The sequence below is a fragment of the Prorops nasuta genome, unplaced genomic scaffold (genome assembly GCF_024137725.1).
Source record: "Prorops nasuta isolate Cenicafe-Biocafe unplaced genomic scaffold, Cenicafe_Pnas_1.2 PNAS00011, whole genome shotgun sequence".
NCBI lineage: Eukaryota > Metazoa > Arthropoda > Insecta > Hymenoptera > Bethylidae > Prorops > Prorops nasuta.
The window spans coordinates 1,437,993-1,454,864 of record NW_027116808.1 but is presented as its reverse complement, the minus strand read 5'-3'; the positions used below and the strand labels follow the sequence as shown (position 1 = coordinate 1,454,864).

The window sequence follows — 16,872 nt, the reverse complement described above, 5'->3', positions numbered from 1 at the left end:
CCTCCTCATGGGTATAAGGTGACAGCTGCCTGCGCCTGCGTATACGTGCACATAGGGTGTCCAAAAATTCACTCCACTTTCCCCGTAATTTATGACGGTCCACTTAATTAAGAAATCAACTCATAAATCTTCGCATTGAAACCTCTTGCCTCTCCACCACATAAATACCATAAAATTTTCCTTAAACCTTTTGGTATACCCGATGTTTCTCCTTTCTCCATAAATTCGAGTTTTTATTTATTTTCAATTAATAATTTTTATTACTCCCTTAATTAATCCTTTTAATTCTTGTTATGGATATTGTTGTAGTTTAGTACATATACTACAATAAATTCTATTGTAAACTCATTCCACAATCGCGCGGTTAATATTGAAGATTATTAACAATTTTAAATAATTTAAATAAACAGATTCACCGTTCTGAATAATATTTTGTATAATTTGGTAATTGAAGTAATGAAATTATTTTTTAATATATCATATTCTTTTAGATTGGCAAGAATATAATTTTTCAACGAACCACCCTGTAGAGATTCCAACGGGTGTGTTGGTACATTTTTACACATATTGCATTTCCAGTTTCGCAAGTATTGGTGTCCCATACCCCTATATGCAATGCACACAGTGAAAAACGGACAGAGATATCTCGCTTACTTAGCCTGGACTTAGCCTACGGGATTTCTGCGCCTAGAATTTCTGAAATTAAATTATAAAATCATAAGCAATAAATTATAGTCATCCGCACAACGCATAAACAATAAGAAAGCTTGAATTACAAAATTAAACCAAATAGACTGGTCTTACCATACATTAGAAAAGTAATAAAGAGTTTGCAAATTATTTGTCAGTAAAGTTTTAAGGTATAATTTAGCATGATTTTTTTCAGGTAATATTTTTCCATTTAACGATAATTTTAAGCGGCTTCGAGGACTCCCGGTGTAAAACTTGCTGGATAAGAACCGCTCTGCAACGTGAAACATAATCCAACTTGTGCCAGAGAGCCAGTTCTAAGCTCAGCCATGCGAAATAACCAGCGACCAAAGAACGCGGCGCATGAAGCAGATTACATCTCTCTCTGCTTTCTTATCTCGACTCTTCATTTTACCTCAAACTCGTTCGCTTCATTTTCCATTTCAATCCCTATAATATTCTCCTATCTTAAACTACATATACATAGATTGACAAAAATATTTGCCAAATAAACTAACTTAGGGCGTATTCCATTTGATGTTTCCAACGCTCTTAATATATAAATTATATGACACATTATATACAATTAGAACTTTGGAGACATTAAATGGAATGCGCCCTTGATAAACGAAAAAATGCTGTGATATCATTTTTAATAGTCGCTTATGCCAGTTACCACGGTCAAAAGCATCAACTTAAATAAAGTTATTACTTTCCTCATTTCATACGTATTAATTACCTATAATACGATTGATAAGGGGGAAACAAGTTTTACTAGTAAATAGAAAAAATCATTTATTCTTTATAAGATAAGCTTAAAGTTACGTTTCTAGTTATATTTAACTTAAAGTACGTCTCGTATGTTAGGTATGATTAAAATTACTCGTTATCAGCGCCGGTCGTTTGAAGAAAAACTGGCGTTTGACCACCCTGAGCCACTTGAATTAATTGTGGCTGGGCTTGAATTGGCGCTGTTTGTATTATGATAGGCTGATTGCTACCACCTTGTACTTGCATTCTAATCATTTGTAATTGTTGAGGTGTAAGTTGAATCTAAAAATTAAGATTACTTTATTGCATCTATTTACTGGAAAAACAGTCTTCAAGTTTTTTATACAACTTACAGGTATCTGCTGTATTTCTCCACTAGGAGTTACAATCTGCTGTACAATTTGTATTCCACCAGCCTGAGAAGGTGAAGTCTGTTGAGGTTGCTGAAGTTGAATAATTTGTTGACCCGTGGATTGTTGAGGAGTCTGTACTGTCACAGTTTGCGTTGAATTTGTGGGTGAACTTTCTTGTTCTACTGGACTACCAATGTTTATTGTTTGAATTTGTCCAGTCGATGGCTGTACAATTTGAATAGGCTGGGTGCTTGTACCATTATTTTGTACACTCTGATTAGCAGATGCTTGCTGCTGTGCAAGTTGAAAATAGTAATGTACTTGATCTGAATTCATTGAAGTTCTCACAGTACTATCAGTTTGTGCTTTGCTCTGTTTCAGTTCATCTCTAGGTACAATGTCTATTAGAAAGTCAAACTGATCATATTTTGTGATTGCTACTGCAATATCATTTCTTTGTAAAGTACGTCTTTTACTATCCTCAGTATGGACCCATGCTCTAAGTGTTAATTCATGAATGAAGATCTCTGCAGCTTTTGAGAATAACATGGGAGCCTCTGCACTGATCATTTTTACATCTCCATCTAATTTCATTATTTTTTTTATCCTGGCCAGTGGTAATGATTGTGTTTTCAAATCCATCTAAAACATTTATATTCTATATAATAATTAAATTATAATTTTTAAGGATATATTTACTTTTTATTAGTTCCTTACAGTGGTAATTTTTTTAATTTCTTCTGTAACTTTCGGCCAAAATTGAGTTAGGGCTTGTTGAGCCTCTGAACTCCCTGGAGAAGCTATCTGCAAATCTCCATTTGAATCCCCCTCAATCTCACTGTCTTGATTTCTAGAAAGAACAATAATAAATGATAATCAAACAATACAATAGCTATTAAATACTTTTTAAAATAATAATTGCACGATTTTTTTCAACCCGTATTCGTATAATTAAAAAATAAACAAAACAATAGAACACAAAATATAACCTAGATTTAAGCAGTAAGCTTACTTACGCATTAACGATATACAAAGACATTTTGAATACTTATTCATTTAGCTACATTGAACTACATTAAAAGAAAAAATATTACAGGACTAAAAGGGTTAGTTCTGATGTTTATATTATATTAGACATAACAAATAACTGAGTGCGTTGTTGTTTATTAATCGAGAGTATAGCAAGTTTGCGACTTGTGTTTTAAGCTTTATTGATGCAGTATTGTATATACAGATGGCGGCATAAATCAAATAAGTTACCGACTGAAGGTAGCAACATATACTTTAAAATTGATCAATTTTGCAAAAATTCTTTGAAATATTTACGGCATCTATTTACCATATAGGTAAATAAAAAAATTAGAAAAATATTCAACTGTAGTAGATAGGGATCTTATAAATAAAACAACATAGGTTAAAATAATTATTCTTATATTTCTGACGAATGTAAAGTTGAAAATATATCACACAGATATTTCTGATAAAAAAGAATAAACTAATTTCATAAATATCTTTCAGTTGATAAATAAAAACTTCTCATAATAATTCAATCGTCTATAATACAAAGGAATAGTCTTTTTTGAATTTGGTATGATTAATTTAATTAACACCTAAAAGTATCTCAGTTTCGATTATAATATTATTCATTCATGTGAAGTTTTATATTCCTCCTCTCAATCTAAGAACTAAATGGAGCGTCGATTCCTTCTGAATGTTATAATCAGACAAGGTACGTCCATCTTCTAATTGTTTTCCGGCAAAAATTAATCTCTGCTGATCTGGAGGAATTCCTTCTTTGTCTTGAATTTTGGCTTTAACATTTTCGATAGTGTCCGAAGCTTCAACTTCCAGTGTGATTGTTTTACCAGTTAATGTCTTCACGAAAATCTGCATACCACCTCTTAATCTGAGTACAAGGTGGAGGGTTGATTCTTTCTGAATGTTGTAGTCTGATAAAGTGCGGCCATCTTCTAGCTGTTTTCCTGCGAAGATCAATCTTTGCTGGTCCGGAGGAATTCCTTCTTTATCTTGAATTTTTGCTTTCACATTTTCAATGGTATCAGAAGCTTCAACCTCAAGTGTGATGGTCTTACCAGTTAATGTTTTTACAAATATCTGCATACCACCACGAAGCCTTAATACCAGGTGAAGAGTAGATTCTTTCTGGATGTTGTAGTCAGAAAGCGTGCGTCCATCTTCCAATTGTTTACCAGCAAAAATTAATCTTTGTTGATCTGGGGGGATACCCTCTTTATCTTGAATTTTAGCTTTAACGTTCTCAATTGTATCGGACGCTTCTACCTCTAAAGTAATGGTCTTGCCTGTCAGCGTCTTAACAAAAATCTGCATTCCTCCACGAAGTCTCAATACTAAATGGAGAGTAGATTCCTTCTGAATATTGTAATCAGAAAGGGTGCGTCCATCTTCTAATTGTTTACCCGCAAAAATCAATCTTTGCTGGTCTGGGGGAATACCTTCCTTATCTTGGATTTTGGCCTTAACATTTTCAATTGTATCAGAAGCCTCTACTTCAAGGGTAATAGTTTTCCCAGTCAATGTTTTTACAAAGATCTGCATACCTCCTCTCAATCTAAGCACTAAATGCAACGTGGATTCCTTCTGAATATTATAATCAGACAAAGTACGCCCATCTTCCAATTGTTTACCCGCAAAAATTAATCTTTGCTGATCTGGGGGAATTCCTTCTTTGTCCTGGATTTTAGCCTTAACATTTTCAATGGTGTCTGATGCTTCTACCTCCAAAGTAATTGTTTTACCAGTTAAGGTTTTTACAAAAATTTGCATACCACCTCTTAATCTGAGTACTAGATGGAGAGTAGATTCTTTTTGAATATTGTAATCTGATAAAGTCCGCCCATCTTCCAGCTGTTTTCCTGCAAAGATTAACCTCTGTTGATCTGGAGGAATTCCCTCTTTGTCTTGAATCTTGGCTTTCACATTTTCAATAGTATCTGAAGCTTCAACCTCGAGTGTAATAGTTTTACCAGTTAAAGTCTTCACAAAGATTTGCATTCCACCTCTTAATCTAAGAACTAGATGTAATGTGGACTCCTTCTGGATGTTGTAGTCAGACAATGTGCGTCCATCTTCAAGTTGTTTTCCAGCGAAGATCAATCTCTGCTGATCTGGAGGAATTCCTTCTTTGTCTTGAATCTTGGCTTTCACATTTTCAATAGTATCTGAAGCTTCAACCTCGAGTGTAATAGTTTTACCAGTTAAAGTCTTCACAAAGATTTGCATTCCACCTCTTAATCTAAGAACCAGATGTAATGTGGACTCCTTCTGGATGTTGTAGTCAGACAATGTGCGTCCATCCTCAAGTTGTTTTCCAGCGAAGATCAATCTCTGCTGATCTGGAGGAATTCCTTCTTTGTCTTGAATCTTAGCCTTAACATTTTCAATAGTGTCGGAAGCTTCCACCTCCAATGTAATTGTTTTACCAGTTAAGGTTTTTACAAAAATTTGCATACCACCTCTTAATCTAAGCACTAAATGGAGGGTAGATTCTTTTTGAATGTTATAATCTGATAAAGTCCGCCCATCTTCCAGCTGTTTTCCTGCAAAGATTAATCTCTGCTGATCTGGGGGAATTCCTTCTTTGTCTTGAATCTTAGCTTTTACGTTTTCAATGGTATCTGAAGCTTCAACCTCAAGTGTGATGGTTTTTCCAGTTAAAGTCTTCACAAAGATTTGCATTCCACCTCTCAATCTAAGAACTAAATGTAAGGTGGACTCCTTCTGGATGTTGTAGTCAGACAAAGTGCGTCCATCCTCAAGTTGCTTTCCGGCAAAAATCAATCTCTGCTGATCTGGTGGAATTCCCTCCTTATCCTGAATCTTTGCCTTGACATTTTCAATTGTGTCGGATGCTTCTACTTCCAAGGTGATGGTTTTACCTGTCAATGTCTTGACAAAAATCTGCATGCCTCCACGAAGTCTCAATACTAAATGAAGAGTAGATTCTTTTTGGATGTTGTAATCAGAAAGTGTGCGTCCATCTTCCAATTGTTTACCAGCAAAAATCAATCTTTGCTGATCAGGAGGGATGCCCTCCTTATCTTGGATTTTTGCTTTAACGTTTTCAATGGTATCAGAAGCCTCTACCTCAAGGGTAATGGTCTTGCCAGTCAATGTTTTCACAAAGATCTGCATATTTACCTAAAATGTAAAAAGAAATTTATCAGCCAAAGAATTTTGAATAACTGGATTAAATTGACACAGCAAATTGCTCAATTAATTATCTTACAAGAATTATTTTTATTGATGGGTTAATTAATCTTAAAATGCTTATTTTTTTATTGGGAGTAAATTTTATTTCAAAATGTTTAATCTCGACTAAAAAGTAATAATAATAATAGTATAGCTTTCATTGGACAAGACGCGACTACAGCTAGTAACAGGAAAGCGTCGAGTCATCAAAATGGGTCAGCTGCCATTTTGTTCTTTGCGATGCGTTGAGCTTGTTTAACCCGATTTTCAAGAAACTTTTACCATTACACAAGCGATAAAATATGTATTACTCATTCTGTACCTCCAAATTTTCAAGAATATCGAATCTTCAATTCGAAAGAAAGGAAGCATAAGCATAAAAATAAATCTTTCACTTCGATCCAATTTTCTCAATATGGCAGCTTCAGGATATAACGCCACACCTCTTTGAATTTACTGTAACTTCAAAAGCAGCAACAAATAATTTCGGTAATCCTACGTTTCTCAAAATTGTTAAGCTTTGATAATTTTTATGACAGACGCTGCCGATTGAGAGTGAAGATGCCAATATTGCATTAGTGCTCTATTGTTTATGCTAGAATTATCGTAGATTAATAAACAACTGTAAAATAATCTTACCAGTAAATTCTCTTATATTTCTGCTCCAGAAAATCCTCGAAAGCGATGAAAGTTTTGATAAATTCGTTTAAACACAATACGAACCCTCCTTTGCAATGACTTACTGCGGAATAATGAAAATGTGTAGGACGCAAAGCTTTTATAGACTAGTCACTGACGTAAGACGATTTTGATTGGTGCAATATTGGTGAAGACAAACGTTTATTCGTAGTTGAACATGTGACGTCAGGGGGTCTCTGACGCAGCGTGCTCCGATTGGTGAATTGGACAAAGGACCTCCAGAATGTTCTTGGCACACTAATGCTTTCCCAAAAATACCAATAACACTATTTCTTCCATATTTTATTGTCTTAGAATATTTGTCGTTCCGTGAAAATTTTTTTCTTCTTAGTGCACGAGAATTTTTCGTCAAACTTGTCTTTTTTACGAGGAATCGTTGTGCATCGTTGTTGGTCTCCCAGCATGGGAGACCAGATGGCGTTTTCCAATGAAACAAAGGAAAATCAATATATTAAACCACTAATTTCATTTATTACAGTCGACTCTGTAAAATACATAAATATAGATAATAGTATTATTTATACTCAACAACCACACAGTAACGAATATTACAAGAGTTTAGAGCTTTTATGTACAGAAATATAAACATATTTTGTCTTCAAATATAAGTATCACAGCATTAACAGTATGATCTATGACTTATGTCACGTTGAATTATTAATGAATTGAATTTATAATAGATTTAAATAAAAATAAAACAAATTACGCAAAGCTATCGCTAAGCCACCATCTTAAAAATATAACAGATTGTTTTTATCTATATTTACTTGTACGTCGCGATTATTACTAAGCAAAATGGTAGCTTCCGAGAATAGTAATTTCTGAAATCATTATTCGATTTTATTCTTTATGCTGTATCATTGATCGAATATCACGCAGCATTTGCAGATGATGCAACTATCACTTGCAGAAATGAGAATTTAAAACAATTCATGTGGCTAATTTTAATGATTATTCCATTTGGACGATACATATACATGTTATTATGAGTTCTAAGAAAACTTTATTTATAATTCTCTGTTACGCAAGATTATTTTGACGTATTCATTTTAAAAGTAAAATTGATTCATACTTACCTGAGTTGGTCTGGTACAATGATAATGTTGGTGACATAGTTTCAACCTTTATTTGCGAGAAATTGAAGTTTATAACTAATAACAAGATAAAAAAAAACAAATAAATACAAAATCCATTTATTGCACAATACAAGGGAATACGCATACTCGCAAATCAATTTCTTTATTCGTATACAATTTTTTATGACTTGGTAACAGCTTGCAAAACGATTACTTTGCAAAAGCGTATCATTTTTATTGAAAGTCGAAAAATTATATCTTAACAATGGCAATATTAATTGAATGAGGAGTATAGCTTTCGATCTATGTATGTCATAGATTTTTAAAGAAATAGCTTAGAGTAAAAAAAATTAAGGCCACAAGTCTCAATTTATAAAACTACTTCAATAAATCGGGGCTAGAAATATGTTCAGGAGAAGACATATAAAATTGGAGTACGCGAAGCGATTTGCAAGCTTTTCACATAATGATGGAATTACTAGATAAATTCATTAATGATGTTCTTATGATGAAATGATGTAACTTTGTCGAATCGAACTTGCACCAAACAGAATCGAGATATATTTCTGGTATTCCTAAATAAAGGAAACTGGTAAGATTCTCATCTTAAATGAAAAAACCCAGTAAAAATAAGTCTTGTTTCTGTTCAGTGTCGCACAGCCAAAAACCTAAAAAACCTTGAAGCTTCTTTTTATTTAATAGATCATTTTAAATAAAAGAGCGCAGCTCTTTTACTTAAAATTACGTCAGTTCATTTGAAAGCTATTCAAGATTAAAATCAATATTGTTGTGCTATTGTGTGTGTGGCCTTATCAGGGTGAAAAATAAATAATTTAAGAAAAAGCATAATAAAATAAAACAGTGTGAGCTTGTATACCTACGGAGGTAAATGAAAGTCAAGCATGTACTTGTTATCATGCACGTTTGATTTATTCAATGACAATTCAGAGTACAACAGAAAATACACTGCATCAAGATTAATGTCTGAATAGTAGTAGAATCTTGAGCTTATTAGTCTTTGCAAGACCCATTAAATAAAAACTACGATAAAGATCTGTAAGAATTTTCGGACAGTGTGCTTATATAAATCTGCTCGAACACCGAAGCCTCTAATTGAATAATCAACTTAAGAATATTTTATATCTGGTATTTCCTGCACAGTTGGTCATTTTTACAGTTCCAGTACCAGCTAGGTGCAAGATCGCATACACCTATATATGACTACACACACAACATACACACGAAGTCTCGTAAAAATTATATCTACTAGCTCAAAAACTTATAAATGTCATTACATTCCTTTAAATTAATTCTCTCAACCCCCTCTCATATACAATGACTTCGAATACACAGAAATTGATTATAAATAATCAATTCATTTCATTTCAGTTGACAAAACTGTAGTGCTGGAAACTAATCGTACCAATTGCCTGTTTTGGAAAATGACAAATATAATCTCATAAGTCTGCTTTTTCCATGCAAGAGCTTGGTTATCCATTAAAAATTAAAACTCATTGAAGTCACCAAGGAGAAAACATTGACAATGTTGATTAAAAGGCATAATGATAGTAGTTTTTATAGATATATTTTTAAGGATATTTTTTTTCTTCAAAACAAAAAAATTATAGAATACATCTGGGAAGCTACTAACTTCAGTTAATAAATAAAATATTTGTGACAGTCAATTTGTTCGTGATGGATAATAAGTATACACAATGATGAGCCTGGATGAAAAGTCGGATTGATCCGTGAGAAAAAATAGCGAATATTAAAACTTTGATAAAAGTTTAAAAAGGCTAAGAATGCACAATCGTACATTCATTACTATCGGTGTCTTGCACTTTTCTTGCTAAAGGTCAATGGTATTATCTAGCAATAATTTTTTGTCACACTTAACTACTTAATCTTTCCAGCTCAACGGTGTTTCTTAAACAAGCAATTGACACGAGGGAAAATACTTCCTTAAGCTACATAATTTATGTTTAATCAAAAAATTCAGTGCAGATCTATTTGGAGTCTGTATCCATTTTGATCTCTTCTGCCTTTTTATCCTTTTTTGAAGCCTCGCTATCCGTACCTTCCCCATTGCTATTGTCGCGTCTTCGTTTCCTGGCGAATCTACCACCTTTGAATTTTGGAGGAGGTAGTTGTTCCATTCCTAGGACTTTGTGAATTTGTCGGAACGCGACTAATCGTAACGCGTATTGGGCTGAAGCAGTTATGTCTTCCCTTTGTTGGGGAGTCATAGTGCCTATTGCATCAACCGGCTCCTTCTCGCATGGATCAGACAAGCCTAAACAAGATAATATAGTTATTATTAATTTCCTCCTTTTGACTTTTACTAAAAAATCAATCGAGCCATAATTGATTTAGATCAGATTGCCAAATCATCTGTATTATATCGCAGTATAACTGGTTCGCATACCAAAGCACGAAAGACTCGTGATTTTGGATGAAAACCAGAACCACGATACATTCAGTCTCGTCATCAGCTTCATCATTTTGAATAGTATAAAGAATTACTTGACAAATTATTTGATAAATTGAAAAAATGGCTATAAATATTACCTGGACTTCCTGGAAGTAAGATTCCTCCAGCAACGCATTCTAATAACCTCCTCAAAGCTTCCCCAGGGCTGAGTGGACCTCCTGCAGTACTGATGACCTTCTCAGTCAGCAACTCCAATGCCTACATCAATTCACCACACAATTTTTTACTAAACTATTCTTAGAAAATCGTTATTACTTATTTATTCATTTTGTACCTACCCATGGATTCAATGGCCCCCATGTTGGTACACGGTTGCAGAGATCACGCATTATGCGAATTACCATTACGCAGTTCTGTAGCGAAATAGCCCTAGCCTGTTGAACATCACAATTTTATCTTCCGCAACTTCATAAATATTGTAACTCGGCTTGAATGTTGTTGGGATACCTAAACTATCTTTTAATTTGCTTTGTGTGGGCTTTAGCTATCCTTCCAGCCTCGTGCCTAAGATATCCTAATTATTTTAGCCCATATCAACATTACCGGGTGTTTATATCGATTGTCTCACCTGACTGCCTAACATAAGTAAATAAAATCACATGTCAAAAGGTTATTAACAAATCTACAAAATCAAAGCTGCGTAAAATTTTTTAATGAAACGAAACACCCGGTAGACTTATGACTCCACTGCGTGTTTGTGCTTGTCTGTCTCTTGATAAAACAATATTCGTATAGCACAAAATATGAGAGGATTCTAAATTCTTCTAGGTTTATATCAAATTATATATGCGACAATTAAATTTCTATAGATTTATATTTCTTGTTCTTGTTTCTAAGACAGACCTAGAACAGACTCAGTCTAGGCTACAGCGCTAGTATAACATTGATCCAGAATAATGAATGATTTTGATCGCAAAACTCTTTGAAATAAAGAAAATAAAGCTATTGATTTTTCATAGAAGGAGCACTGGAAAAATATCTCGCAAACAATTCCCTATTATTCTGGATATTAAAGCAAAACAGATATATAAATGATCCTGCTGTACTTTTAGTAGCCACATTTATACACTGCTTGTGCTCATTGCCTGATTTACTATTTGAACGCATCTTCGATGTTTTTTACAAATTAGTATGTGCATTTCATCTTGAAGATAGGCTTGATTTTGTCAGAGCAATCAAATCGTTTTATATAAAAAAAAAATCGTTCAAATGACTACTATTTACATCAACTATATACAAATTTAATGAATTTTAAGAAACTACTCTGGCAACAATCGATATTAGTCATTTTCCAGACAAGTGTAGAAAATAGTTTTTAAGAAATTATGATGTAAAAATATAGCATCGAATACGAGCAATTAGCAATGATTCAGGCAGATTCATGCCAACGGGAAGATAATAAAAAATAAAATCTCACAAGGCTGGAAGTTCTAAGACTGCTCTTGAGTTTTTGCGGACAGAGAGAGAGAGGAGAACTTGCACGCGTCTCGCAAAATCTGATATATACGTTCTGTATATGGTTGGATCAAAAAGATTCGAACAGAATAGAAAATGTGGCGCGCGACGGTCGCCGGCAATTCAAGATCTTTGAACTGAGTGATTGATTCAAACCTGAAACCACTTGGCATGCCTGAGTGCAGCTAAAGCCTCCAAACACTTAGCCTTGGGAAGTACATCTGGTGGGTCTGGTTTCGTCACGGCGGCGGTCGCGGGCGTTGCCTGTAGTTGAGCAGCTCCCTGTTGCTGCTGTCCAGCATTATCTGAGATTCCAACAAAGAAAGCACAACACGCTTAGACAATACTTAGAGTGTTTGATCATGCCCAGCTTTTGGCAGTTTTACCCTCTATTTTTGTTTTACGTATATATATTATTATATTTGACTAGAAACTTCTATTGTATATTTTTTCTCTTTGCTATAATGTAGGACGTGTTACTAAATGATGTAATTACAAAAGAAAAATAAGCCTGTACGAGTGGAGTACGTTTTGAGATAATGGTTTGTCTCTGAACTTAACACATCAACAAGATTCTCGTTGAGATGTCAAGATCCAGTATTTTTTTGTCATTTTCGAATAAACCGCCCCTTTCGACACTTCTTCGACGAAGGCGCCCTTGTATGCACCATTGAGACGATGTAAGAGTCAATGTCTAGTTCGAGTGTCACAGTGTTAGTAGAGCTTTGTGTCAGTAATGTAGGAGAAATTGATTTTTAACTCCTTATCAATGATTGTGTATGTACGTCTTCTCGATATGATGAGTTTTTCGTCATTAAGTGTCGAAAGCGCGCTAATAAAGTAAGATAGACAACAAGCGCAAGAACACTTCTCACGTACCACACTCGATTACAGATATAGAGGGTTTTTATGGTTTCTGCATGATCAAAAAGTCCATAGTTTTCAAATTGCCTCAGCGTTGTTTCCTCGTTTTCGAAAGCGTGTCCACGTTTAATGCAACATCCACAACAATTTCTTCTTGAAATGGAGACTCTAGCTAAACTGTAATAATTTTCTTTCTCACAGAGTAGGTAAAACGTGTCACTAAAAAATTAAATTAAAGAAACAAAAGCGACATCTAAACCGTATCAAGTTTACGCTCTCTCTTTTCCGTTTTATCTTTCACATCATTTTTATTTGCCTGTCTCTTTCTTAATTCATAAAGAATTTTTTCAGTTGCCAGGAAGCTTGAGCCACACTTAGTCGTGGACACACCGAATTTGTTGGCTATTTTGGAGAAAAGGAAGTGAAACTTTGTTAAGTTTTATATGTACACTGGCAACCTACGGACTCCTCGTGTGGCTGCTTCTGCGTCGCCCTGGTGCTTAAAAAAAATTTACACAAAGTCTCTGGGCCATGAAAAGAACAAACCAAAATCGAGAAACGCGTGTAAGCTTGAAAAATAAAAAATGTTTGAAAGGATAATCGTTAAAATTAAGAAAGTTTTTTTCTCCTAAACTGATCATCAGTTATCCTTTTCTTGGCCACTGAATTAGCGAAGAACAGATCAATTACCTGCAGCAGTTGCTACTTTCGATGTTTCGCGCATCAATGGACTTGTCAGTGTTACACTAACTGTTACCGTTCCACCGGATACTGTAAGGGCAGCAGATTCTGGATGTTTACCGACATTGTAAGTATCCTCTGGTGCTACTATCTTCAATTGAGCAGGTAAAATTTCAGCTATCTTGTTCAATAAAGTCCTACGAGGAATGCATTAAGGTATTTTCTAGCAATTTTTTTAAATCAAGTAATTTGAATTTTTAGTAGTTACTGTTTGTAATTACTTTGTAGGCTTCTCTGCACACAGTATCACAAGGCAAACGTGGTTATCGCCGGAAAGGAGGAGTCCCTTAGCTAAATTTCCCACTCGCATGACTCCCTTTAAAATCCTCCAGTCCTCTTTTTCCTTCTGAAAGGAGAAGAGATTTCCATCACTGCCGTCCTCCTTCTGTGGAGGCACCGCAGCTGGTTTCTTCTTATCATTGTCTTCCTTCTTTATAGCGTCCGCACTTATTAGAGGCGTTGTAGGTGTTTGCGCTGAAGCCGGTGTAGTTGTTGCGTTTGTCGTAGCTGCTGTTGGTTTTTTACCTGTTAATCACAGGTTTCCACAAATAGGAAGAAGTTCGGTAAATTATGCAAATGTGATTCGATAATTACCTGCATCGGCTAATGTATCTGAGACGAACTTAAGGGCTTTCTCAGTGTGAGAAACTATATTTTGAACCGCCAGCAGTTCTTGTTCCTTAGGATAAATGGCAGAGTGGTGAGCTAAGACGTGTTTATCGTCAGAGGAGTCAGATCGCCTCTGTGGTCCTGGATACATCATCATAGGTGGTCCAGGGAAAGGCCTTGGCATCGGAGGAGCACCAGGTCCACGTCCGTATCGCCGAAACCATTCATAATATTCGCATTCCTCTTCGTACCTACGCCTTTCTTCCCAATACATCATCTCTTCGTCGATCATGGGTCCCATTGGCCCCAATTGACTGATCTCCTCTCTCCTGCGTAAATACTCTTCTCTCATTTGCTGTCTCCTTAATTTCTCCTCCATTATCTTTCGTTGCTTTAGGCTCGGCTTCATATCAACAACCAAATCTGGATTTACTTTCTTTTTATATGCAAATCTATGGCGTCTACCCTTCATATGCATATCTTTGGCGTTGGGATCGTTGAAGCGACACTCGCACAATTTACAATTAAAACTAATGATCTTCCCGTCTTCAGACTTATTTTCCTCAATATACTCTTGGCCAACCAGTGGAACGTCCTTTTCGTCCGACGAGGCCTCCTCCACAGTTTCTTCGGCCACGGATTCCTCAGTTTTCACCTCTGACGGTTGACCCTGATTTACAGTACCTAAATTGCCAGCTACAGAGTTCCAGTAGATTAGAATCATGAAAATTTGAACTCTTCATAAAATAAATGTATATTAATTATACCACATAAAATACTCACAGGCAACGAAATTAATTTTCGGAGTGGCAGTAACAGTGGGCTTTTTCGCAGCAGTGGCGGCAGCTTTTGCTGCGACAGCCGGTTTTGGATTGAGAACAGTTGGATCCGCACTTGGAATAGGTTTGCCGAGTTTCGTGTGAAGTTTTACAACCTTTTGGTGCTTGGCTCCTCGGATGTGCGCTGCGTACGCGTCGTTTCCTGTGCACGTAACGTCGCAAAGTTCACAGCGTAAGCTGTTTCCGGCTCCTCGCGCTGGTGGTTGCTGTGGACCCTTCAGGGAGGCCTCCTTCTTCTTGTGCTTTTGACCCTCCAAGTGCTCGCGATAAGTTTGTGGACCCGCGCAGCTGATCTTACAAACATCGCAGTAGTGTAGTTGTTGTGGCTTCGGTGGTTGTTTCGGTCTCATTGCTTTCATCCCTCCGCCGCTCGCTCCGAACCCCTTTCGTCCATATCCCTGCCAACCTCCAGTCTTCTGGTTAGTCGAATTGCTGTTTGCACTCTGTTGGGCTACGTACATACTCGCAGCGCTATAAAGCGCTGCGTCGTAGCCGGAATACGTTGCGTTCGCCGTTTCTAGGGGAAATGAAATTGAAACCTCAAACCTTGGAGGAGTCAACCTTTCTTTTCTCTATTTGCTCTATTTACGGCTATGCATCTTGAAACAATCATTTGCTACGCATTGCATTTGCGTTTTTATTGAAATAAATAACTAACTTTCTACTTAATTCAAACAATTTTGAATATTAAAGTACCTTCTGTTTGGAAGGCATTTTTGGAAACAAGTATTATTCATTTTTGTTTTTAGAGGATCAATTTCATGTTATTAATTATATTTTCTCAAAGTTACATTACTGTCATTGGAGATAATATATGGCGATGGTATTAAAAGTAGTAAATATAGAGAACTTACTATTTGTTGCTGTTGATGGTGCAGCAGCAGGAGCAGCTGGTGCTGTGTATCCAGAAGAATAAGTAGCATTTTGAGTGGGATTCGACTGCTGATATGCCGTACTCGAGGCTTGATAGGTTTTAGCTTGGCCAGTTGTAGTAGCCTGCCTAGGAGCTCCAGTATAAGCACTAGTAGTACTGTAAGCAGGCTTGGCAGCCTGGTAATGTGTTTCTGTAGTTGTGTAAGTAGCAGCTGCCGCAGCAGGCTGCTGGTAATATGTTTTGGTGGCGTCATATGTGGCGGCAGGAGCTGCTCTGCCATAGCCGTAGTCGTATGTTTGAGCTACAGTGCCTGGATTAGCAGCTATAAAGTTATCCACTAATTAAACATCGTTTTATGAAATAAGCCATTCAACAATGAGGATTTGATAAACGTGCTCCACCATGGAATGATGGAGCACGCGTAGGATAAGTTAAATTCTTACCAGCATACGTTGTTCCAGTTGCAGCAGCTGCTGCAGCTGCTTGGTATGTTTCATAGCCTGTTGCAGCAGCAGCAGCAGGCCTTTGCGTGTAAGTTGCAGCAGTGGCTGCAGGAGTTACCGCATATCCTGCTTGTCCTGTCTGATAAGCTGCAGCGCTAGTCGCTCTGCAAAAACACAATCATTTAAGACCACGTACTTAAACTTTAAACAACTTTTACTCAAAAAAAAAACAAATTAAAATTACGAAGATAGTGTTTAGTAAATTATCTAAGACGTGAGATAGACGCTTTACTAAGAAATGGCGTCCAAGCCGGTTATAGAATCTCGTGCCTCCGACGTTTGGAACAAAAATCTCAGCTAAAGGGATGTATCCGTTAACAAATGATTGACAAACCTAGACTAGAGTAATTGACTATTAAGATAAACGAAAATTTTCGTACCCATATTGTGTTCCACCATGAGTAAAACCGAAATAATTATTCTGAGCCATCCTTCCTCGTAGAGAATCCCGGAAAGAAGAACAATGGCGGAAGTTGCAGGGCGTGCCACGAATCAAGGAGAATGGCGAGAGAATTTCTGATTGGTGGTTCCGTTGGAGAATCCGAGATCAGGCTGTAATTAGTGTGTCCTTATTGGTTAAATGAATATCAAGCAATACCACTACCGGTTTACGATAAAAGATAAGCTACGAAATAAACTAGACCAAATGGCGTAATGCGTAGAAAGAAGCAGGTAGA

The 16,872-nt window shown here is 36.1% G+C and overlaps 2 protein-coding genes across 5 annotated transcripts; both read right to left on the bottom strand.

Annotated features, from left to right (window-relative positions):
* Window positions 1-1,494: 1,494 nt before the first annotated feature.
* Window positions 1,495-7,208, bottom strand: LOC136777610 (polyubiquitin-C). The gene is made up of 5 exons (XM_066734040.1): window positions 6,684-7,208; window positions 4,144-5,993; window positions 2,532-2,664; window positions 1,815-2,456; window positions 1,495-1,743 (listed from the first exon to the last, which is right to left on the bottom strand). The coding sequence occupies exons 2-5, from the start codon at window positions 5,985-5,987 to the stop codon at window positions 1,570-1,572; spliced, it is 2,793 nt and encodes a 930-aa protein (XP_066590137.1). The 5' UTR covers window positions 5,988-5,993; window positions 6,684-7,208; the 3' UTR covers window positions 1,495-1,569.
* A 1,516-nt stretch (window positions 7,209-8,724) lies between these two features.
* Window positions 8,725-16,849, bottom strand: Zn72D (Zinc-finger protein 72D). Of its 4 annotated transcripts, none has more exons than XM_066733854.1 (11): window positions 16,576-16,849; window positions 16,136-16,299; window positions 15,673-16,029; window positions 14,763-15,335; window positions 13,965-14,675; window positions 13,592-13,880; window positions 13,320-13,507; window positions 11,922-12,070; window positions 10,589-10,684; window positions 10,388-10,508; window positions 8,725-10,112 (listed from the first exon to the last, which is right to left on the bottom strand). In XM_066733854.1, exons 1-11 carry the CDS (start codon window positions 16,623-16,625, stop codon window positions 9,826-9,828), a joined length of 2,985 nt encoding a protein of 994 aa, XP_066589951.1. In that variant the 5' UTR covers window positions 16,626-16,849; the 3' UTR covers window positions 8,725-9,825. The 4 variants fall into 4 exon arrangements, with proteins under 4 accessions (XP_066589951.1, XP_066589949.1, XP_066589952.1 ...); XM_066733852.1 differs by having other exon boundaries at window positions 13,592-13,895; window positions 16,576-16,847; XM_066733855.1 differs by having other exon boundaries at window positions 13,592-13,895; window positions 14,763-15,224; window positions 16,576-16,846.
* Window positions 16,850-16,872: the final 23 nt, after the last annotated feature.

Coding starts and splice junctions, on each gene's coding strand:
- LOC136777610 (XM_066734040.1), bottom strand. CDS start 5,987: ATGCAGATCTTTGTGAAAACATTGACTGGCAAGACCATTACCCTTGAG. Junction 2,665..4,143: donor ATGCAGATTTTTGTTAAGAC/GCTGACAGGCAA, acceptor TGTTCTTTCTAG/AAATCAAGACAGTGAGATTG. Junction 2,457..2,531: donor AAATTAAAAAAATTACCACT/GTAAGGAACTAA, acceptor TAAATGTTTTAG/ATGGATTTGAAAACACAATC.
- Zn72D (XM_066733852.1), bottom strand. CDS start 16,625: ATGGCTCAGAATAATTATTTCGGTTTTACTCATGGTGGAACACAATAT. Junction 16,030..16,135: donor AACTGGAACAACGTATGCTG/GTAAGAATTTAA, acceptor ATGTTTAATTAG/TGGATAACTTTATAGCTGCT. Junction 13,896..13,964: donor AGATACATTAGCCGATGCAG/GTAATTATCGAA, acceptor TGTGATTAACAG/GTAAAAAACCAACAGCAGCT.